At 45.3% G+C, this 24845-nt stretch overlaps 1 protein-coding gene across 3 annotated transcripts in view; it reads right to left on the reverse strand.

The window, feature by feature from the left end:
- The window catches only part of samd11 (sterile alpha motif domain containing 11), an 83742-nt gene that overhangs the window by 34405 nt on the left and 24492 nt on the right, over positions 1-24845 (reverse strand). For all 3 annotated transcript variants that reach the window (XM_029719634.1, XM_029719632.1, XM_029719635.1), the window contains exon 4: positions 19362-19471. In XM_029719634.1, coding sequence (XP_029575494.1) covers positions 19362-19471 — 110 coding nt within the window. The remainder of the gene's footprint in view (positions 1-19361; positions 19472-24845) is intronic.

Raw genomic sequence — 24845 nt, forward strand, 5'->3', positions numbered from 1 at the left:
GAGGGCCATGGGTTCTATGACTGATTAAAGTATTTTTAGCCAGATCTTAATCGAGATGTCAAATTTGATGTTCCTTTTGATGGCGTAGAAGCCTCTTCTTGCCTTGTCTCTCAGATCATTCACAGCTTTGTGGAAGTTACCTGAGGTGCTGATGTTTAGGCCAAGGTAAGTATAGTTTTTTATGTGTTCCGAGGCAACGGTGTCTAGATGGAATTTGTAGTCCTGGCAACTGGACCTTTTTTGGAACACCATTATTGTTGTCTTGCTGAGATTTACTGTCAAGGCCCAGGTCTGACAGAACCTGTGCAGAAGATCTAGGTGCTGCTGTAGGCCCTCCTTGGTTGAGGACAGAAGCACCAGATCATCCGTAAACAATAGACATTTGACTTCAGAGTTGAGTAGGGTGAGGCCGGATGCTCCAAACTGTTCTAGCGCCCTAGCCAATTCATTGATATACACTGAGTATACTAAACATTAGGAACACCATCCTAATATTGAATTGCTACTTACCCCGTTCAAAGGCGCTTTTTGTGTCTTTCAGTCTTTCAGAGGCTGAATGGCACACATACACAATCCATGTCTCAATTGTGTTAAGGCTTAAACATACTTCTTTAACTGATTGAAGTGGATTTAACAAGTGACATCAATAAGTGATCATAGCTTTCTCCTGGATTCACTTGGTCAGTCTATGTCATGGAAAGAGCATGTGTCCTTACTGTTTTGTATAATCAGTGTACATGTTGAAGAGGGTGGGGCTCAAGCTGCATCCCTGTCTCACCCCACGGCCCTGAGGAAAGAAATCTGTGTGTTTTTGCCAATTTTAACTGCACACTTGTTGTTTATGTACATTGATTTCATAATATTGTATGTTTTTTCCCCTAACACCGCTTTCCATCAATTTACATAGCAGACCATGGGGGCCAAATTGAGTCAAAAGCTTATTTTTAGCATTTGTTTTTATTTATTTATTTGTCAATTACGGTGTGCAGGATGAATGCATGGTCTGTCGTACAGTAAATTGGTAAAAAGCCATTTTGACATTTGCTCAGGACATTGTTTTCACTGAGGAAATGTAGGAGTCTGATTTGAATGACAATGCAGAGGATTTTCCAGAGGTTGCTGTTGACACATATTCCACAGTAGTTATTGGGGTTTAATTTGTTTAAAAAAATAGGGATTGCGGAGATCAGTCCTTGGTTCAAAATATTGGGGAAGATGCCAGAGCTGAGGATGATGTTAAATAGTTTAAGTATAACCAGTTTGAATTTGTGGTCTGTACATTTGATAATTTCATTTAGTATACCATAAACACTTTAGGCCTTTTTTGGTTGGAGGGTTTGTATTTTGTCCTGTAGTTGGTTATGGTAGTCTTTAATAGCTGATTCTAAGATTTGTAATTGATTATGTATACGTTTTTGCTGTTTATTCTTTGTTATAGGGCCAAAAAGATAGGAGAAGTGGTTTATCCACACATCTTCATTTTGGATAGAAAGCTCTTCATGTTGTTGTTTCTTTAGTGTGTTCTTATTTTCCCAGAAGTGTTTAGATTATATGGCTTGTGAAATTCCATTGATCTGATTTCTGACGTGCTGTTCTTTCTTTTTTCTTTGTGTTTTTCTGTAGTGTTTTAGTTTTTCACAATAGTTAAGGTGTAGGTTCAGTTTTTTTATGTCTGTGTTTTTGGTTGGATAGGTTTCACAATTTCTTTCTTAGGCTTTTGCATTCTTCATCAATTCATTTGTCATTGTCTCTCACTCTGTGTCTCGGTCTCCTCTCACAACGATGGTCAAGCTGCATGCAACTGCTTCCTTCCTTCCTTCCATCCATCTCTCTCTCTCTTTCTCTCTCTGTCTCTCTCGCTCTCTCTCTCTTCTCCATGTATATTTTTATGGGCCCGGTGGTTGGAAGAAGAAAACCATGCTTTTTTTCTATCAGGTGAAGGGCTCGCTTCTGTTTTGGTATTTTGCATTGTTGAAAAGGGTCAAAGTGGACAGGAAACAAGATCTGGTGTGAATCCTTGAGAATGGTTTTGGTGATCCATATTATATCTTCAACTGAGTTCATTCCCTTTTATTGATACCTTGACAACAAGGAAAGATCCTGAATCGAGGGGCCAACCTTGAACGGAGACATTTTAACCCTTGACCCCTAACCTTTCTACTCTCTTTAACAAGAAAGAAAGAGAGAGACAGAGTAGGAGGAAAATGAAGAGATAGTGCAGAGGAGAGAGAGGAATAAAGGGTGAGAGAGAAGGAGACAGAGAGAGATGGAAGAAAGCATGAAATAGTGTTTGGAGTGGCAGAGTTGGGGTCTTGGAGGCTTTTGTTTGGTTTGTGGAAGAGAGGAGCCCTAGTGTCGGAGGAAGGAGGTTTACTAATGATCCCCCCGTTTGATGTTTTCTCTCCGGGCATCTGGAGATCCACTCCCTACCCCTCCCCAGAGACGGAGAGATCGAGAGAGAGAAAGAGAGAAAGAGAGAGAGAGAGAGAGAGAGAGAGAGAGAGAGAGAGAGAGAGAGAGAGAGAAAAAGAGGGAGGGTGGGGGGGCACTGTGCAAGTGCAAACACACACACACACATATAGATTCTCTCTTTCTCAATGTCTACTTGAATGAAAGGAGTAAGCTCCAGTGTCTATTTTCTTCTTTCTCCTGTCTTCTCCTCTCTCTATTTCTAATACATGTCCAACTACTGGCCTTTAATGTGTGTAAATGCACAACCAGTAGTATAATATTCTTGATTATTTTAACCATGATTGATAAAATATTTAATACATTAGCCTATATCAGACCTGAAATAAAATACTGGGATTGCCAAGCTTCCATACTATTTGAACCCTGTTAGTGGAAATAGGCTTATAGAAAGACAGGGCTGATATTCACAGGCACACACACACACATGCACACACACACACACATTTCTCTTGGGCCGACTTCACAGAAGACAGTGTCTCTCCTGAGCCATTGCCTGGGGGTCAGAGATTTTAAGGCGGAAAGCTTTTAAAGCCAAATTTCAATGCCTTCAGAAAGTATTCACACCCTTTGACTTTTTCCACATTTTGTTGTTACAGCCTGAATTTAAAATGAATTCAATTGTGGGTCAACAAGTATTCAACCCCTTTGTTATGGCAAGCCTAAATAAGTTCAGGAGTAAAAAAGTGCTTAATAACTTGCATGAACTATGTGTGTGCAATAAAAGTGTTTAACATGATTTTTGAATGATTACCTTATCTCTGCACCCCACACATACAATTATCTATAAGGTTCCTTAGTCAAGAAGTGAATTACAAACACAGCTTCAACCACAAAGACCACAGAGGTTTTCCAATGCCTGACAAAAAAGGGCACCTGTTAGTAGATGGGTAAAAAAAACAGGCATTGAATATCCCTTTGTGCATGGTGAAGTTATTAATTACACTTTGGATGGTGTATCAATACACCCAGTCACTACAAAGATACAGGCACTCTTCCTAACTCATTTGCCAGAGAGGAAGGAAACCACTCAGGGATTTCACCATGAGGCCAATAGTGACTTAAAACAGTTACAGAGTTTAATAGTTGTGATAGGATTGCATCCTACCTGGCAGGTCGCTCCTACCAGGATCTGTGTCTGCACCAAGTGCTCTCACTACTGGTGGGGCTCGGTTCTAGGCCCTCTTTTCTCTTTACACAAAGTCACTCGGCTCTGTCATATCCTCACATGGTCTCTCCGATCATTGTTATGCGGATGACACTCAAGACATCCCAGCTTGAATGTCGGCCCACCACTTCAAGCTCAACTTCGACAAAACTGAGCTGCTCTTCCTTCTAAGAAAGGCCTGCCCGCTCCAAGACCTCTCCATTACGGTTGACAACTCCACGGTGTCCACCTCCCAGAGTGCAAAGAACCTTGGTGTGACCCTGGACAACACCCTGTCGTTCTCTGCAAACATCAAAGCAGTGACTCCCTCCTGCAAGTTTATGCTCTACAACATCCATAGAGTATGACCAGGAAGCAGCGCAGGTCCTAATCCAGGCACTTGTCATCTCTCATCTAGAATCCTGCAACTCTCTGTCGGCTTGGCACCCCGCTTGTGCCATCAAAACCCTGCCACTTATCCAAAATGCCACAGCCCACCTTGTGTTTAACCTTCCTAAGTTCCTCCATGTCACCCCGCTCCTCCGCACACTCCCCTGGCTTCCAGTCAAAACTCGCATCATCTTCAAGACCCTGATGCTTGCCTACGAAGCAGCAAGGGGAACTGCACCTCCCTACCTTCAGGCTATGCTCAAATCCTATACCCCAACCCGAGCACTACGTTCCACCACCTCTGGTCTCTTGGACCTCCCACCCCTCTTGGCCCTCCCATCTCCCACTCAGACCAGTCAAAGCTATTCTCTGTCCTGGCACCCCAATGGTGGAACAATCTTCCCCCTAAAGTCAGGAGAGTCGAGACCCTGCCCATCTTTCAAAAAAGTCTGAAAGTATCTTAAATAACTCATGACGCCTCCATAAAAATAATAATAATAAAATAAAAAATTCCACTTCTCTTTTCCCACTAGCACGGACTATACTGATAAATACTTTGTTGAGGGAAAATGTACTTGATACAGTTGTGATGTGTTGTTGTCTCACCTAGTTATCTTAAGATGAATGCACTAATTTGACATTTCTGTGGATTAGAGCGTCTGCTAAACTACAAACATTTTAAACGTAAATGTGATAGGAGAAAACTGAGGATGTATCAACGATGTTGTAGTTACTCCACAATACTAATCTAAATGACAGTGAAAAGAAGGAAACCTGTACAGAATACAAATGTTCAAAAAAATGCATCCTATTTACAAAAAGGCACTAAAGCAATACTGCAAAAAATGTGTCAAAGCAATTGACATTTTGTCCTAAATACAAAGTGTTATGTTTGAGGAAAATCTAATAGAACACATTGCTGAGTATCACTCTCCATATTTTCAAGCACGTTGGTGGCTGCATCATGTTAAGTGTATGCTTGTAATCCCTAAGCACAGGCAAAATCTTAGAGGAAAACCTGGTTCAGTCTGCTTTCCACCAGACACTGTCACAACTTCCGCCGAAGTCGGTTCCTCTCCTTGTTCGGGCTGCGCTCGGCGGTCGACGTCGCCAGTCTTCTAGCCATCGCCGATCCACTTTTCATTTTCCATTGGTTTTGTCTTTGTTTCCCACACACCTGGTTTTCATTTCCTAATTACTGGTCATGTATTTAACCCTCTGTTTCCCCCATGTCTTAGTGTGTGATTGTTTATTGTTAAGGTCGGTACGTTACCGGCTGTTTTTTTCCGGGTGCCTTTTTCACCCGTGTTTGGTGGCAACCGTCATTGTTCGCACATTGGTATTGTTACTTTGTGCTATTTTCTTGAGTAAAGTGCGTTGTTCACTCATCTCTGCTCTCCTGCGCCTGACTTCATGCACCAGCTACACCCACCGTCTGACAGAATCACACACCTCAGTCGTCATGGAGTCAGCAGGAGCAGGTACTCCTGTTATTGGGGTCGAGGAGCGCGTCCAGGAGCAAGCGGCGATGCTCCATCATCTCGGCGCCACCATGGATCGCGTCCTACAGACTATGGATCACTGGGAGAGAAAGGAAGGTCCTCCAGCACCTCCGCCAGCGCAATCAAGGTCTCCACTACTCGCCCCTCTTTCACCTGGTCCCAGTGGGATTCGTGTGGCCCTCCCTAGGGAGTATAATGGGACGGCTGCACAATGTCAGGGTCCACCCGGCGCCTTCGAACCGAGAGAGGGTGCCCCCTGGAGTGGGCCAACGCCATGTGGGAAGAAGGAGATGCGGTGCTGGACCACTTCGAAGATTTCACCTTTCGCTTGCGTGGGATGGAACGACAGGGCCCTGATCGACCACTATCGTTGCAGTTTGCGCGAGGACGTCCGTCGGGAGTTGGCCTGCAGGGACACCACCCTCACTTTCGATCAGCTGGTGGACCTGTCCATTCAGTTGGATAACCTGCTGGCTACCCGCAGAGGTCCAGATCGGCGTCTGTCGGTTCCATCCCCCAGCACCACAGCTCCGACGCCCATGGAGCTGGGAGGTGCTGCACTTAGGGAGACCGGAGGAGGTTCCGTTTCATGCACCATCTGTGGCCGCAGAGGGCACACTGCCGGTCAGTGCTGGGGAAGTTCCTCTGGGAGTTGAGGCAGCAGGCAGGGCACTCTCACGTCACCCCAGGTGAGCCGGCACCATGCTCACCCAGAGCTCTCTGTTGCCCACATGTTTTTGAACGTTACTTTTCGTGAGTTTTCCCCGCATTCCCAGCATAAGGCGCTCGTTGATTCAGGCGCAGCTGGGAATTTCATTGACAGATCATTTGCCCATAGATTAGGGATTCCCATTGTTCCAGTGGATATGCCCTTCCAGTTCACGCCCTAGACAGTCGACCATTAGGGTCCGGGTTTATTAGGGAGATCACCACACCCCTGGGCATGGTGACGCAGGAGGGTCATAAGGAGAGAATCAGTCTCTTCCTTATTGATTCTCCTGCGTTTCCCGTGGTGCTCGGCCTACCCTGGTTCGTCTGTCATGATCCCACTGTTTCATGGCAACGGAGGGCTCTCACGGGGTGGACACGAGAGTGCTCGGGGAAGTGTTTAGGGGTTTCCGTTGGTGCTACTACGGTGGAAAGTCCAGACCAGGTCTCCACCGTGCGCATCCCCCCTGAATATGCTGATTTGAAGGCGACTCAATTACCACCCCATCGACAGGGGGATTGTGCAATAAATCTCCTGGTAGATGCCACACTTCCCAGGAGTCACGTGTATCCTCTGTCACAAGCGGAGACGGCGGCTATGGAGACATATGTCTCCGAATCCCTGCGTCAGGGGTACATTCGGTCTTCCACTTCACCCGCCTCCTCGAGTTCCTTTTTTGTGAAGAAGAAGGAGGGAGGTCTGCGCCCGTGTATTGACTATCGAGCTCTAAATCAAATCACGGTGAGGTACAGTTACCCACTACCTCTCATCGCCACGGCGATTGAGTCAATGCACGGGGCGCGCTTCTTCACGAAACTAGATCTCAGGAGTGCGTACAACCTGGTGCGTATCCGGGAGGAAGACGAGTGGAAGACCGCATTTAGTACCACCTCAGGGCATTATGAGTACCTCGTCATGCCGTACGGGTTGATGAATGCTCCATCAGTTTTCCAAGCCTTTGTAGACAAGATTTTCAGGGACCTGCACGGGCAGGGTGTAGTGGTGTATATTGATGACATTCTGATATACTCCGCTACATGCGCCGAGCATGTGTCCCTGGTGCGCAGGGTGCTTGGACGATTGTTGGAGCATGACCTGTACGTCAAGGCTGAGAAATGTCTGTTCTTCCAGCAGGCTGTCTCCTTCCTAGGGTACCGCATTTCCACCTCAGGGGTGGAGATGGAGAGTGACCGCATTTCAGCCGTGCGTAATTGGCCGACTCCCACCACGGTAAAGGAGGTGCAGCGGTTTTTAGGGTTTCCCAATTACTACCGCAGGTTAATCCTGGGTTTTGGCCAGGTGGCGGCTCCCATTACCTCACTGCTGAAGGGGGGGTCCTGTACGTTTGCAGTGGTCAGCTGAGGCGGACAGGGCTTTTGGTCACCTAAGGGCTCTGTTTACCTCGGCTCGGGTGCTGGCCCTGTGCTTTCTTCTCAAAGAAACTCAGCCCGGCGAAGCGGAACAATGATGTAGGGGACTGAGAGTTGTTGGCTGTGGTGAAAGCCTTGAAGGTGTGGAGACATTGGCTTGAGGGGGCTAAACACCCTTTTCTCATCTGGACTGACCACCTGGAGTACATCCGGGCAGCGAGGAGACTGAATCCTCGTCAGGCAAGGTGGGCCATGTTTTTTACCCGTTTTGTGTTTACCCCTAAGGTCGGTACGTTACCGGCTCGTTTTTTCCGGGTGCTGTTTTCACCCGTGTTTTGTAGCAACCGTCATTGTTCGCACATTGGTATTGTTACTTTGTGCTATTTTCTTGAGTAAAGTGCGTTGTTCACTCATCTCTGCTCTCCTGCGCTTGACTTCATGCACCAGCTACACCCACCGCCTGACACACTGGGAGAAGAATTCACCTTTCAGCAGGAAAATAACCTAAAACAAAAGACCAAATCTACACTGGAGTTGCTTACCAAAAAGACAGTGAATGTTCCTGTGTGGCCGAGTTACAGTTTTGACTGAAATCTACTTGAAAATCTAAGGCAAGACCTGAAAATGGTTGTCTAACAATGATCAAGAATTTGGAAAAGTATAATAGGCAAATGTTTTCCATGTATGGATGTGTTGTTCAATGCGTTTCTATGGGCTATACTAAAAAAATACCAAATTCAATATTGTACCAAAAATTAAACAAAGGGGTCCTAAAATTCAAATAACTAAATGATCCATGGTATGACCATATGTTAGTTTAGTAGAACCCACCCCCAACAGCTTAGACTTTTAGAGGTTTAAAACATTGGTGCTTCCATTTAACACCAAACCCGCCTTAAACCAGTCTGAGCTCTGTTAGCTCAAATGCTATCTCCTTAACTCCCACCACCAATGCTTATAACCAAGTTTGCTACTTTGCTAATTCTCCTGCTTGTTTTCCCTCAGCCATCCATTCAAAACTCCAAAACTCCAGGGAGCCTTGTCCTGTTCTGCCCTCTGGCCAACTGTATAGGAAACCCACACACTTCCAGGAGAATGAGGGATGAGAATGGTGTATTTGGAAAGAAAGAAAGGGAAACAGCCTTCAACAGAGGAAGAACCAGCCTAGGCACCTTCATAATCTACCACAGAAGCCGTCAAGCAACCACAGGGACATCCTCTGTCTCGCTCTCTCTCTTCTCATCTCTTCCTTTCATCCTCATCCCTTCTTTCTTTCTCCTCTTTTTCTCTATATTTTCTTCCCGTGGAGGGCCCGCTGACAGCTCAGACAGCCAGACTCCTTAATTCCCCCTCTTATTCCGTTAATCTGTCATCTTTATCAGGCTGGGGGGGAAGTGGAGTGGGGCTGGGGAAGGGGGGGGCCTGGAGCCATGGCCCCCGATCAATCTCCACATTACAGCTGACAGAATGGTGCTAATGACTTATTGATCCCCCTTCTGTGAGCTGGGCCTCCGCCGGCCCTGAAAGCCCCTCATTGATTGGCTACGGACCGACGGGGGGTAGGGGGAGGGAGGGAGGATCTTCCGTTCATACTGAGAGAGGGTTCACCACCGCCACTGCCGCGCCACACACACGCATTAACACACACGCTGTTCCTCTCTCCCACAGCTCAACCCCAGGGGAGCAGAGATAGATGGGGGGGCAAAGGGAGAGATGGATAGAGATTAAGGAGTGAGATGATTGAAGAGGAAAAAATGTAGCTAGAATAACCCATGAATTTATAGGAGAGGGCTGGGTTCACCCACTGTATATCAGTGATGTGTGTGTGTGTGTGTGTGTGTGTGTGTGTGTGTGTGTCAAAGTTTTGATACCCAGAAAAATGTATCACAGTGGTGCATAAGTTCCATGGTGGCATGATGGCTGCAAGATCAAGAGTCCTCTGAGTAGTTTCCAGTCACAGAGTGAAGCAAGGCTGTGTTCTAGCACCAACTGAGATCCAATTCAACTACCGCTTTGATGGGGGGCTGTTCAACCTGAGGAGGATGCATGCCAAAAAAAAGGTTGAGGCGGTGCAAATTAAATGGCAAGGTAGCTAGCTAACTAGCTGGCTAGTTTGCTTTGGCTAGCCCAGAATCTGACAGAATGTTTGCTGTCCGGTTTCTAGTTCCCCATATGGCCTCTGCTTGTTGACGAAGTTAACTAGCCACCTTGTCATTTGCATAAAGAGTGAACAGATAAATCAGATGTGTGTGGCAATAGCTAACTAGCTAGCTATCATATTAGCTCGCTAGTTAGGTTTTTGCTCTAGCACTACACAGCTGATTGAAATAATCAAAGCTTGATGATGAGTTGGTTATTTGAATCAGCTGCACTCCAATGCTCTCTCAATGTGTGTGTGTGTGTGTGTGTGTGTGTGTGTGTGTGTGTGTGTGTGTGTGTGTGTGTGTGTGTGTGTGTGTGTGTGTGTGTGTGTGTGTGTGTGTGTGTGTGTCTAAATTCAGTTTTTAGCCCTATAAGCACATCTGTCATATAGTGAAACATCTCAGTAAGCTTTTTGTGCTTACTGCGATGTGCTTATATAGCTACTAGAAATAAGTTAGTGGCACAACCGAGGGGGGGAGAAAGGGCCAGCCAAGAACATAAAATACACTTCAAAGAGGAAAGGAGAGGTTCGGAAGAGGAGGATGGAGGGTATATCCTACCTTGACAGGAAAAAGATGATTGAGTTGTCTATGGCAATTGATATCTGCACTGTTTGATTATTTATTACTTACATGGTTCCTACCTGAATACCTACCTTGATGTTTAATTCCATTCGGAAATGTGTCTGATTTGCATACTAGTAACATAATTGTGTAACAATGTGTGCTGAGAGTTGGGAAGCAAGTTCAGGGAGTGAGTGTTTTAATAAATAAATGAAACCAACACGTAACACGAACAACGCACAGACATGACCCAGGAACAGAAACAATGATGCCTGGGGAAGGAACCAAAGGGAGTGACATAGATAGGGAATGTAATCAGGGAGGTGATGGAGTCCAGGTGAGTCTGATTATGCGCAGGTGCGCGTAACGATGGTTACAGGTGTGCGCCATAACGAGCAGCCTGGTGACCTAGAGGCCGGAGGGAGCACACGTGACAGTACCCCCTCCCTGACGCACGGCTCCAGCTGCAGGACGCCGTCCAAAATTACGATCCCCGGAGATCAGGAGTGGACCGGTCCCCTCTGCTGAGGCGCAGGAAACCTGTCTATCCGACTGAGACACGGGAGCATGGTGACCTAGAGCGCCGAAGAGGGAGCACACGTGACAGTATCCCCTCCATGGCGCGTTCGACTCCAGCTGCAGGACGCCAACCAAAGGGACGATCCCGGGGATCAGGAGCAGACCTGTCACCCCTGCTGATGCACGGGAACCTGTCACCGGCTGGGGCGCGGGAACCTGACAGACCGGTGGAAGCAGGGGAGCCTGGCGATCTGGCTGAGGCATGAGAGCCTGTAGCGGCTCCCGGACCCGACATCATTCCCACCGACACACAAAAAAAAACACTCCCTGATGCTTCCGTTAGGTGAGGCGTTATTCTGTAACGATGTGCGCTGAGAGTTGGGAAGCAAGTTCAGGGAGTGAGTGTTTTAATAAATAAATGAAACACAAACAACGCACAGACATGACCCAGGAACAGAAACAATAATGCCTAGGGAAGGAACCAAAGGGAGTGACAAATATAGGGAAGGTAATCAGGGAGGTGATGGAGTCTGTTACTAGAACTATGAGTCCAGGTGAGTCTGATGACACGCAGCTGCGCATAACGATGGTGACAGGTGTGCGCCATAACGAGCAGCCTGGTGACCTAGAGGCTGGAGAGGGAGCACACGTGACAGATTGATAGTGAAATGTCGATATTGATTGTTTGACTGTCGTAATACTTACCTGATCCTCCTTGATACATTCTGAGTAAAAAGTGAAACATCACCCTTGGTGTTAAACTTTTTAGTAGGCTACGCATTCACCATGTACTTAAAATTATATTGTGAAATACATTTTCATTCATTCTATTGAAATTGTGAAATTATTCCAATGTCTCAAGTACCGTTTACTTTTTTATGAAATTGAGTACAGTAGCTAGGTTTCCATCCAATTTGCGACAGATTTTCATGCAAATACTATAAAATTCGCATTACGAAAATATGCACATTTACCCTCCAGTGATGTACTTCCACCAAACTGACTTGTTGCAGATACAAATCAGTGTGTGATGACATAGAGCACACAAAATTTACATTTTTTGCTTAAGTTTTCATGTCCCGAATAAAAATGTAATGTTCAATGACTTTTTTCATCGCATTTGCGTTAAATAGCAAATGTGCACATGCGCTCTAGCCACCAGCTCGCAGATACAGTGCGGGAAGGCTAGTCTGCATGATGAGATTATGGATAAGAGCAAAAATGTTTTTATTTGTCAAAACAGCTGTCAAGCATCGATCATCATGTCACCAGAATAAGAACCTCAACATTTATTGGAAAGGAGCATCAAGCTCATACCATGCACTTCCACCACCCTGTGAAGTTCATCATCATTTATTTAATATGTAGCCTAATTTTAACTGCATGGTTTCCCGAATCGTAGTGGGAGGACCACACACCATGTCATCGAGTGACTTCAAGTTTACTTCGATATGATGGTTATTAGATCAATATTTGCGCATAAAGGCATTTACAACCCCATTTCTCGCATAATTAATTGTACTGACACAAAAAGATCCCACTATGTTGAACGAACAAATGATCTGCCGGCATTTATGAAATTGTACCGAAACATCCTGTTTCCATCAAAGCTATCGTGATTTTTATATACGGTGTGACTTTACTCATATAAAAACTGTGGATGGAAACGTGGTTAGTGATAAATATTAAGTCAACTGTGAATACAACCGTAATTGAAACTGTACAGCCTGTCAGTCTTCATTAGAGACTACCTGTGCTGGAGGACATCTGCAAGATGGTGCTGGCAGGCTTAAGTAATAAATGAAAGTCAAATCAATTGCACCAAGCTGTTGTTCTTTTTGTTTGCTGTCACCATTTACCATAAGGTGTAAAAAATGTCCTAACTAAATTTGGAACTAGTACTTAAGTCGTTTTCTGACCGCATAATTGTTTACTTTTACTCGAGTAGTTTCATAAGAGGACTACTTTTACTATAGTAAATTACAATCTAAGTAACAGTACTCTACCCACTTCTGCTGCGACCTCTTGTCTGCAGACCACTAGCTCCTGGCTCACAGGCTGATCAGCAGATCCTCATGGACAACTTTTCATCAGCCTTACAATCAGTACAAAGAAGACCGAAGTTATGTACCAACCTGACCCTGGTAATCCTTTATGTGGACCCAACCATCTCTGTGAAAGGTCAAAAACTGTCAGCTATGCAGCGGTCTAAGGCACTGCATCGAAGTGCTTGAGGCGTCAATACAGCCCCAGGTTCGATCCCAGGCTGTGTCCCAGCCGGCCGTGACTGGAAGACCCATGAGGCGGCGCACAATTGGCCCAGCATTGTCCGGGTTAGAGGAGGGTTTGGCCGGCCAGGATTTCCTTGTCCCATCGCACTCTAGCAACTCCTTGTGGTGGGCCGGACACCTGCAAGCTGACTTCGGTCGCCATTGTACGGTGTTTCCTCCGATACATTGGTGCGGCTGGCTTCCGGGTTAAGCGAGCAGTGTGTCAAGAAGCAGTGCGGCTTGGCAGGGCCATGTTTCAGAGGATGCATGGCTCTCGACCTTCGCCTCTCCCGAGTCCGTACGGGAGTTGCAGCGATGGGACAAGACTGTAACTACCAATTAGATATCACGAAATTGGGGAGAAAAGGGGGCAAAACTGTGGACAAATTCACCTACCTTGGTAGCACAATGTCCTGTGCTGTTCACATAGACAATGAAACAAACATCAGGATCCCCAAGGCTAGTGCAGCCTTTGGCCATCTGCGAGATTCGGTGTGGGAAAGAACAGGCATCAAACTGGCAACAAAACTGAGGGTTTACCAGGCAGTTATATTACCGACCTTTATTTATGGCTGCAAAACTTGTACAGTCTACAGTACCAACGCCATACCAGGACACTTAATCACTTTCACCTGAACTGTTTGAGGACGCTACTGAGGATCAAGTGGCAGGACAGAATCCCAGACACTGAAATCCTCAGCAATGCCAAATTGACGAGCATTCCCACACTGCTTATGAAAGCACAGCTCAGACGGGTGGGCCATGTGACCAGGGTGCCTGCTACCCGTCTCTACTTCGGATCTACTTCTCTAGATCTACTTCGGAGATATGAAGAATGGGAAGCGAGCACAAGGTGGGCCCAAAAAAATGCTTTCAAGACACCCTGAAGGCCTCCCTCAAGAGCTTTAACATCGATCTAAACTAATGGGAAAGCCTTGCTCAGGATCGTCCCACCTAGCGGAATCTCATCCAGGATGGCGCTACCACCTCTGAAACCAGCAGGACCAAAAATGCTATGGTGAAGAGAGAACAGAGCAAGACCAGTCATAACAGAGCCGTCGGTCAGGAGACTCTACCAAAGTACCATGTCCAGTGTGCCAAAGAGTGTTCCGGGCTCAGATTGGTCTCATCAGCCATCTGCGCACTCACCATACCCCAGACTCAACCCAATGAATCGTGTCATAGTCATCATCAACCTATGATGGACGATCAAGAAGGTGTGTGGGGTTTAATAGGAGTATGATGGACCAAGATGGTACTAACACTCCTTTTGAGGCAAATAATACCCTGTTAAAAAGAAATTCGGCCTTTTAAACACACAAACACAAACCTCCCTGAACCCCCACCCCCCTCCCCGACACACACATCGTCATCTCCTCTATAACTACGTCTGGAAGTCTGAACGAAGAGAAAAAAAAGTGATTAAAAAAACACCTTATCCGCCCGTTAGTCTTTCTGGTCTGACCGCAGAGCCAAGGTTTACAGTTTCCACAGGCAGCCAGACGCTAAGCCCGGCGCCCCTGCTCTCTCCCATCCTCCTCCCCATTCCCTCCCTCCCTGCCTCCCTCACTCTCCCTCCCACAGCCCCAGAGTAGCCAGAGGCCTGGGAGGCGTACGGTGGAGGGAGGAAGGGAGGAGAGGAAGGAGGAGGGGGGGAGTCAACCCTCCTGTCTGTCCCTCAGATTTAATTAACGGCCCACTCCGGCGCGGAGACGGCCCAGCAGCCTGCTTCCCTTTCCTTTGACGCACACAGACACACGCACACACTCACACACTCACACACTGCCGCCACACCCGCTGTCTGCCCTCCCCTGATACCGGCACCACACTCATTCATCGCTCTCTCTCTCTGTCTCTTTCTCCCTCTGTCTTTCTCCCTCTCCAAACTTTTCTTCCGCTACACCTATCCCCTTCTCTCTGCCTTTGTCTCTCTTTCCTTTACTTCTCTCTGTCTCTCTCTCCCTCTTTACTTTTTCCTGTTTCTCTCTCCCTCTTCACTTCTCTCTGTCTCTCTGTCCCTCTTTACTTCTGCCTGTTTCTCTAACCACAGGCCTGTTATGGAAGTTAGACAGAGTGGGGAGTGAACTGAATAAAATAACTGATGCTACAACAGAACAGAGAGCAGTTAGTACTAAACTATAGTATTACAGAGGTACAGCACTAGAGTCAGAAGTAATGTCTGTTTGGGGTACATCTCAAATGGCACCCTATTCCCTATATAGTGCACTACTTTTGAGACCCTGGTCATATAAGGAATAGGGTGCCATTTAGGGCCCAGTCTGGGTCTCCTCTGATATCGTCGCAATCCCACCACAGCCAGAGTCACCATTGAAATAGTTGATATAGAAACAAACGTTCACACCATGACATGATAGCTACAGTGCATTCGGAAAGTATTCAGACCCCTTTACTTTTTCCACATTTTGATACGTTCGAGCCTTATTCTAAAATGGATTAAATAGTTTTTTTCCTCATCAATCTACACACAATATTTTTTATTTATTTAGCAAATCTATGAAAAATAAATCAAATTAAATATCACATTCACATAAGTACTCAGACCTTTTACTCAGTACTTTGTTGAAGCACCTTTGGCAGCAATTACAGCCTTGAGTCTTCTTGGGTATAACACTACAAGCTTGGCACATCTGTATTTGGAGAGTTTTTCTCATTCTTCTCTGCAGATCCTCTCAAGCTCTGTCAGGGTGGATGGGGAGCGTTGCCGCACAGCTATTTTCAGGTCTCTCCAGAGATGTTAGATCGGGTTCAAGTCCGGGCTCTGGCTGGACCACTCAAGGACATTCCGAGACTTGTCCCGAAGCCACTACTGCGTTGTCTTGGCTGTGTGCTTAGGGTCATTGTCCTGTTGGAAGGTAAACCTTTTCCCCAGTCTGAGTCCTTAGTGCTCTGGAGCAGGTTTTCATCAAGGATCTCTCCGTACTTTGTTCCGTTCATCTTTCCCTCAATCCTGACTGGTCTCCCAGTCCCTGCCGCTGAAAACATCCCCACAGTATGATTCTGCCACCACCATGCTTCACCGTAGAGATGGTGCCATGTTTTCTCCAGACGTGACTCTTGGCATTCTGACCAAAGAGTTCAATCTTGGTTTCATCAGACCAGAGAATCTGGTTTCTCATGGTCTGAGAGTCCTTTAGGTGCCATTTGGCAAACTCCAAGCGGGCTGTCATGGGCCTTTTACTGAGGAGTGGCTTCCATCTGGCCACTCTTCCATAAAGTCCTGATTGGTGGAGTGCTGCAGAGATGTTTGTCCTTCTGGAAGGTTCTCCCATCTCCACAGAGGAACTCTGGAGTTCTGTCAGAGTGACCATCAGGTTCTTGGTCACTACACAATCCTGTCTCGGAGCTCTATGGACAATTCCTTCAACCTCATGGCTTGGTTTTTGCTCTGACATGCACTGTCAACTGTGGGATCTTATATAGACAGGTGTGTGCCTTTCCAAATCATGTCCAATCAATTGAATTTACCACAGGTGGACTCCAATCAAGTTGTGGAAACATCTCAAGGATGATCAAAGGAAACAGGATGCACCTGAGCTCTATTTTGAGACTTAGAGCAAAGGGTCTGAGTACTTATGTAAATAAGTTATTTCTGTTTTATATTTTTAATAGATTTACAAAAATGTCTAAAGCCAGTTTTCACTCTGTCATTATGGGGTATTGTGTGTAGACTGGTGAGGAAAACATGTAATGTAATACATTTTGAATAAGGCAGTAACGTAACATAATGTGGAAAAAGTCAAAGGGTCTGTATACTTTCCGAATGCACTGTATAGCATTTGAAACGGTTTATACCATCATGACAAGAATGGTCAAAAAAAGATTCAAAAGTTTACCTCAAGTATTACAACTTTTCAAAACTCACCATATACATCTACACTCACCAAAACTGATCTTACCAATAAGGTGTGTTCATTCTCTGTCCTATTACCTCCATGTGTCCCAGTGTTTGCGTTTGTGTGTGTGTGTGTGTTTATGTGTTTGTGTGTGTACTTGTTTGTGGAAGTGTGTGTGTGTGTGTGTGTGTGTTCGTGTGTGTATGAGCACACATCCCCGTGTGTGTGTGTGTGTGTGTGTGTGTGTGTGTGTGTGTGTGTGTGTGTGTGTGTGTGTGTGTGTGTGTGTGTGTGTATGAACATGCACTACTGTGTATGTGAGTGTGTCTCTCTCTAATTTCACCGGCAGACAGAATGTGAGCCAGTGGCTGATGGGATTGGACTTGTTTACAGACACAGATCGAGCCGCTTAGCCACCCTGTTAAATCTCCCTGTAATGCTCAAACTGACAGATTTTAGGCCCAGGCCCCCTCTGGCGCAGGCCACACCGCGCTCAAATCTCCCTCCCTCCCCCCTCATATCCCCCCCCACCCATCCCTTTGTGTCTTTCTCCATTAAGATTACCATTCACGAGCTGATTTCCCCATTAAGCTTAGCAGCCGATTAGACAGGTCTTTTTGGGAAATCCGTCCCAAACAGGGGTCTAAAAACACTGGGCGTCTGAGACTTTAACACCCCCGTGTCCCACGCAAATGAGGAAGGATAGGCAGACACCCCTCCATGCCCTCGTCCCTCCACACCTCCACCCCTCATCCCTTTGTATTAGCAAACTGTATGGGCAATTAAGCTACTAGAGGGATGAGCTCGGAGAGATAGTGTAGAGGACGAGGTGTTGGATTTGTGGGATGATTATGCTACATGTATGACCCTCTGACTAATGGGATGAAGAGGAACAGACCGTCCACGGGGGATAAGGATCTGCACTCTGAACACTGTACTACTTGACCATGGTAAGGGTACTTCTTTATGGGTTAAATCTGTGGTTGGTCAACTTTGTTGGTAGCCCTTGATAAGTTTGTATTGGCTGTTTTAAAGGTAACCAAACCATGGGTTACAGTTTCTCCTGGCCCATAGACTACTTTAAGAGTGAGGAACCATCTAACCTCAAGTTGTAGAATCCTGAACTTCCCTTTTAAGATGACCTTTATAAAGGACATTTGACACTAAGGTAAGGGGGATACCTAGTCAGTTGCACAACTGAATGCATTTAACCAAAATGTGTCTTCCACATTTAACCCAACACCTCTGAATCAGAGAGGTGCGGGGGGCTGCATTAGTCGACGTCCAAGGCACCCAGAGAGGAGTTGTTGTTGGAGGTTAACGGCCTTACAGCAGAAGTTTCACCTTGCCGGCTCAGAGTTTCCACCCAGCAACGTCTCGGTTACTGGCCCAATGCTCTTAACCACTAAGTTACCTGCCACCCTTAACAAATGTAACATTGCTGTCAAGTTTTACCACTTCTTTTTTATTCTGTGACTCACCTCCAGCCTTTAGATTTTTCTTGTGACAAACTGTATAAACCGAAACTCTTGGGTCAGCTGGTCTAAGCCTATTTTTAACCCGCAAACCAGCAGGTCCCCACCTAACCAACATGTGGGACATAGTTTGGATTAAAACAGTATATCATTGTCAGTTTAAAAGTACAGTATGTCCTTGCAGTGAAACAAGGCCCTTCCAGACACCTCTGACTACTAAAACAGTTGGGGACTTCCGACATGGCTAATCCCTATTATTGGTAGTGTATGTCTACTGAATAGAAAACACACACACACACACACAACCTAAACACACATATGCACAAAGCATGATATGTAAGGACAAAAAAACTGAAAAGGCAAAATACAACACACAACAGCTAGAGTATCTAAATACCAATTAACTCGATCGTGTCTAACTTTTGCCATGTTACCCAGAAATATTACACACGTATCTACCTGAAAGCATAAATAACCAACATTCAGTCTCTTTCCGGACTAAAACAGTCTAATTTCGAACTAAAACAATCTGATTCAGAACAACTAAAACTAATGAAACAGTGGCTGGTGTTAGGGGTGTTTAACCGTGGGCCTGTAAGCTGTTAGAAGGCTCTTAGCTTAACACACACCATGGTTCCTTTATGCCCATGAAACTGGATTAATGGTAAACAAAGCTATTAATTTAGTGGTAATTTAAAACAGGGGGTTAAGGAAAAACCTGGAGTGCAATAGAAAAGGCAAAACAATTACATTTAGTAATTGACTTGAGAGCCACCTTCAGGAATCAGTAATACGCTTACAGTAAATTCCCCAATCAAACAAATTACAGAAAATTAAGGGACTAATGCATAATAGTGATTAATTACTCATGCTAATAGAAGAATACGCAACCTCATTACAAATATAAGGAATACGGAGAGAGAAAAATAGAGAAACACACATGTATCCTACCTGTGTGTCCTGTGTTGGTGCTGAGGTCGGTGGCGGGCTGGCTCTCGGGCATGCCGTGCTGTCTGGTGTGGTGGAGGTTGGAGATGATCGTAGAGAGGTCACTGTCACGACTGAAACAGAGTCAGGGGGTTAGCAACACACATTGCTTTACATGACACATTAAAACACAACAAGGCACACACACATAGTAACACAACATAGCAAAAAGCACACAAAAAAAAGCCCCACAAAACTCCAACAGGGAAAGACACAATGTACCATAACATGGCACAACACAACAGCACATAGCTACAGCTACAGTTAATGAAATGTGTCACATGACAACTCAAAACAGCTCCATTCTACCTCGTCACTCATAACACACTTCATCCTCAGAAGAAGAATCTACTACAGAATTATAACCAAAAGTAATGCAGGAAATGGAGAGTCTGATCTATAGCATACGAAAGACCACACAAATGCAAGCGTATATCCACACACACAAATCCACCCATCACCACATACAGCTGGGTGCGCACACATATACACGCTCGCGCGCACACACACGCACACACACACACACACACACACACACACACACACACACACACACACACACACACACACACACACACACACACACGTAAGCACACACACATGTAAGCACACACACCTATACTGACCAAGAACCTCTCATCTACCCACTGTATTTCTGTATACTGTAGCAATTGGAATTCAAACAGACTTCATGAGTGGCTAATCAACCTGTGTGTCTATTATTCCCTTGGCTTTGAGGTACAGTGCATTCGGAAAGTATTCAGACCCCTTGACTTTTTCCACATTTTGTTACGTTACAGCCTTATTCTAAAATGGATTAAAAAAAACTGTGAGACCAGTCAGGATCGAGGGAAAGATGAACGGAGCAAAGCACAGAGAGATCCTTGATGAAAACCTGCTCCAGAGCGCTCAGGACCTCAGACTGGGGCGAAGGTTCACCTTCCAACAGGACAACAACCCTAAGCACACAGCCTAGACAACGCAGTAGTGGCTTCGGGACAAGTCTCTGAATGTCCTTGAGTGGCCCAGCCAGAGCCCGGACTTGAACCCGATCAAACATCTAAAAGGTCTGAGTAAAGGGTCTGAATACATATGTAAATGTGATATTTCAGATTAAATGTTTTTAGATTTTTGGAAAATTTTCTAAAAACCATGTTTTTGCTTTGTCATTATGGTCTATTGTGTGGAGATTGATGATGGAAAACAATATTTAATCAATTTTAGAATAAGGCTGTAACGTAACAAAATGTGGATAAAGTCAAAGGGTCTGAATACTTTCCGAATGCGTTGTATGTATGACACCCCAATGACAGACTCCTAAGCACCAAGCACTTTTTGGTCTCATCCCTACTCATCTTGAACCTTACAGTAAGATACTTTATTCAACACATTCAGAACTCAACTAAGTCGCTTAAGAGCTTAAAATTAGATTATTGTTCCCCCAAATTCAGATGGGAGAAGAGACCAGTTTGTAGTCTCTGTCTAGATACACTACAGGGATTGTATTTATGTATGTACCTCATTGTTTAAAACATTCAAGTAAAGTTAACTGCAATAGGCCAACTGGAATACTGATCCTCAGTCAGTCTGATTCGCTAAAGGACAGACAGTTCAAATAGTATTTTGTTTACTTCAAATACTTTAGCTGCATTCGACTGAGCTTTCCTGGTGCAATGGAACCAATAACATAGTCCCAAAAGTGCAAAACCTGCCCATCGGGCACTCCAGAACTCAGTGAAAATGTACCTTATTAGGTTACAGGGACGATGCACATTTAGCAACATTTCTGTAAATGTGCCAGTTTGCTAATTTTGAACTGAATTTTGCTGAAAGTATTTGAAAGGAAACTAAATGCCCTCTCTCTCCCACAGTGACACCACTGCCCTAGCCTCTTGTCGAGACCAAACCAGAGGAGGGTTTTAGTGGTTAGGGCTGCCTAATTCCCCACCAACTCCCTCTAACCCAGCAGCAGCAGCCATGGACATAAGTGTGTCATGGAGGTACTTCCACTCATCTGATTAGAGCTCTGATCGCATTAAACAGCATAATGATGGAAAATAGGCGCTTAGCATTTGAGGGAATATCCCAGACAAATTTCTCTGTCGCTATATGGCAATGGGCAAACATTTTGGTTCACTAAATGTTGAATTGGTTGTTCAAGAGTGACAGCCTCAAGTGTCTTCTTTATTATAGAAAATACAAAACACAGATAAATCAGATACAGATACAGCTCATTAAATTAAATCGTTTTTCCCTGTTTCCTTACATTTGGAGCATCAACTACAACTGAATATGTCCAAATCAAGTTCAGTGAAGATTCTAGTTACAGTATAACTTTGTTTAACATGAAAACAGGAGCCATGGAACATGATTGCTAACCAGGAAGAGACAGCAGAGGGTGTCATGGTAACGAGGCAGAGTGGCTGGGGATGGTTCTGATTGGTCAGCACTCCGAGGAGGCCACATGGTTTGCGGGTGCTGGATTCTGCCTTTTTACAGCACAATGATTATAGGCTCCAGCTCCGTAATGCCAGCCTGTCGTGCTCCGAGCTGTTATCCAAATTGTACAGAACAGATGCGGGGGAATTTATTTTGTCTGATTCTGACCACGTTGGGTTACCAGTCACTTCTCAGTTAACGGGAGTCAGTGAGTCAAACTCAAAACAAAACCAAACACATATATAACATCCTGTCTGGTTGCTAAGCAAGCGAAGATGCTTTTGTTGTGCCGGGACATCACACTTTCGGTGACACTAGTCCGACTAAGCCCTAGACCTAAATCCAAATACTTACAAGTTGTAAAGAATATAACATTTTAGTTTTTATTTTAGTTTTTATTCCACTCAATTCAGAGGTCTACTTTCTTTAGGTTCATAGTCAGACTGCTGGCCAACTCAGATTAGCCATGCAACTCAGGTCCGCACTCATCCAAAATTGAGATCCCGTAACTAGCAACTAGCAACAAAAGCCCCACCTGCTCCCTATCACTCAAAGTGATCGTGATAATGTCACACTGAACTTCTCACTGAGGCTACGGGGTTATTATCCCGTGGTAAAGTAGCGGCGCTAAGCTGTGACAAGCAAGGACATCGTTAGCGTTGGTAATTAGCACACTTTTCCTGCTCTGTCCATTGTGGTTGGCTAAAGAGGGACAGCCCCTACCCCACCCCACATGAGTGGCCAGGTCAAGGTCATAATCTGTGCCTAGGGCTATAGGGGATGAACATGGGGAGATGTGGCTGTAAGGGGGGCTGGGCGGGGGGGGGTTAAGACCTAGCCTCCTTACTCAGCTCTCCCTCATGAATTGGGGGGGGGGGGGGGGGGGGTGTAGCTAAGAAGGACATGAGCTGCCGTCTTATCACCCAGGCCGCACACTGGAGACAATCATCTCATCCTCGGCTCATCCCTAAACTGCTCAATACCCCCCTAATCATCTTCAGTTGGTCCAGCCCACAGGACAGACAGACTGACAGACCAGCAGACCGACAGACAGACAGACACCATGACCCAGATGCTACTACTATAATAGCCAGGCCCTAATGCAAGGTAACTTTGACATGGATTACTATGGACACTACATGTATTCATAAACAGCATAGAAAGGAGGTTATTTTCATTGCTTACTGTTTGAGAATCTGAGAATCAGAAACTGGATCCATTTAATCCAATGAGCTTCGAAATCTACTCATCAAAAGATAAATACAACTTTTAGAGAACATTGTTGTGAGTTTAGCCAGTAGCTAGGTTTCCATCAGATTTTAATTTGGATATTCTAAAATAAAAACAATATGCGCATTTTCCCACCAGAGATGTGTTCCAATCAAATTAACTTCTTGCGGATAAAAGGATGTACATGATGTACATGATGATGTACTGCACATAAAAATACATTTTGCGGTTAAATTCCCATATACTGAATAAAAAGTTTCCATTGCGTTTTCAACTTTTTATTTGTTGCTTCATATAGCGAGTGTGCCCACTCTGATATTGGCATGTGCGCTCTAGCCAACAGCACTGTCTGCGCGCAGTTGGCTAGAGCGCACCCAAAGCCTACACGATGAGATTATTACTATGAACAAAAGGGAAAGATTATTTTTATTTGTCAACTGGCAGCCGAGTAACAATGAATAAATCACCAGAATATGACCCCCAATATTTATTGGAAAGGAGCTTCACTTTTACCACCTTGTGAAGTTCATCATCATTTATTTCATCTGTAGCCTAATAAACTGCATGCCTTCCCGAGGAGTCGTAGTGGGAGGACCACACCATGTCATCACGTGACTCCAAGTTTACTTCAATAGGATGGTTATTATATCAATATTTGCGCATAAAAGCTTTTCCACCGACATTTTCTCGTATAATTTCTTTTACCAAGACAAAAAGATCCCACCTTGTCTAGCATATTTAGTTTTGTCAACATTTGGAAAGTTTACTTAAAAATGTTCTGTTTCCATCAGGCCTGTCATGACATTTTTTATCCGATGTAATTCAATTGCATAAAAAGGTTGGATGGAAACCTAGTACGTATAATGCTCTATAACATCCTTTATAATGACTTATAATGTGGTATAACACTGACCATAAGCATTAATAATAACCCATAAGCTGTTATAAAACTCATGAACTACAGCAGGACCCAAACAGAAAATAGCTCCCATAGAAAAGGCTCAATGGGAAAGTTACTGGAACTTCCTCCAAAGGGAGATGGCAGCTGCTGCTCTGACATTACTTCAGGAGACACTACTCACACTCTCCAAATGCCATGAAAAGCATCTTCGCCTGGCATGGGACCAGAATAGCGGAGGGTGACCCCCACGGTGCCACGCTGTGACATTGTCAAAGAGGAGCCGAGGTGACAAAGCTGGAGGGCATCGTGAGAGCTGGCACTGGCTGGCACGGGTTGGCAGTCTGGGCACCCCGATGCTATGTCTGACACCACGACTGAGACCGCATTGACAGGCAGGGGTATTGGGGGTGTGGGGGTGGAAGGGGAACGCGCACAGCTGCCATGGTGGGGCAGAGGAGTTGTCACGCAGGTGTAGAGAGAGGCAGCTTGCATTCAAAATAGCACCCTATTCCCTATATACTGTAGTGCACTACTAGAGCACTTTAGTCAAAAGTAGTGCACTCTACAGGGAATAGGGTGACATTTGGGACACACCCGGAGAGAAGACAGCCTGCTTGGAACAGCTGGTGCCTGCAGGTATGCTGCTACTGCAGCGCCCTCCCTCCTCCTCCAACCTCAAGACAACAAACAGACCACACAGCCAGCTCCAACCTGCAACTGCAGGTGATCCACAGCCCTTACTCAAGCCAGCCCTGACTCACTTTTAAATATTACCATGTGATATAGGCTCATGCCAATACAAAGGGAGAGTTCAAAAGGAGACCGCTTTAATAACCATTGCTGAATTATCCTCATTCTCTGAATGTAAATAAGATATT

Source organism: Salmo trutta, chromosome 28 (assembly GCF_901001165.1).
Source record: "Salmo trutta chromosome 28, fSalTru1.1, whole genome shotgun sequence".
NCBI classification, from domain to species: domain Eukaryota; kingdom Metazoa; phylum Chordata; class Actinopteri; order Salmoniformes; family Salmonidae; genus Salmo; species Salmo trutta.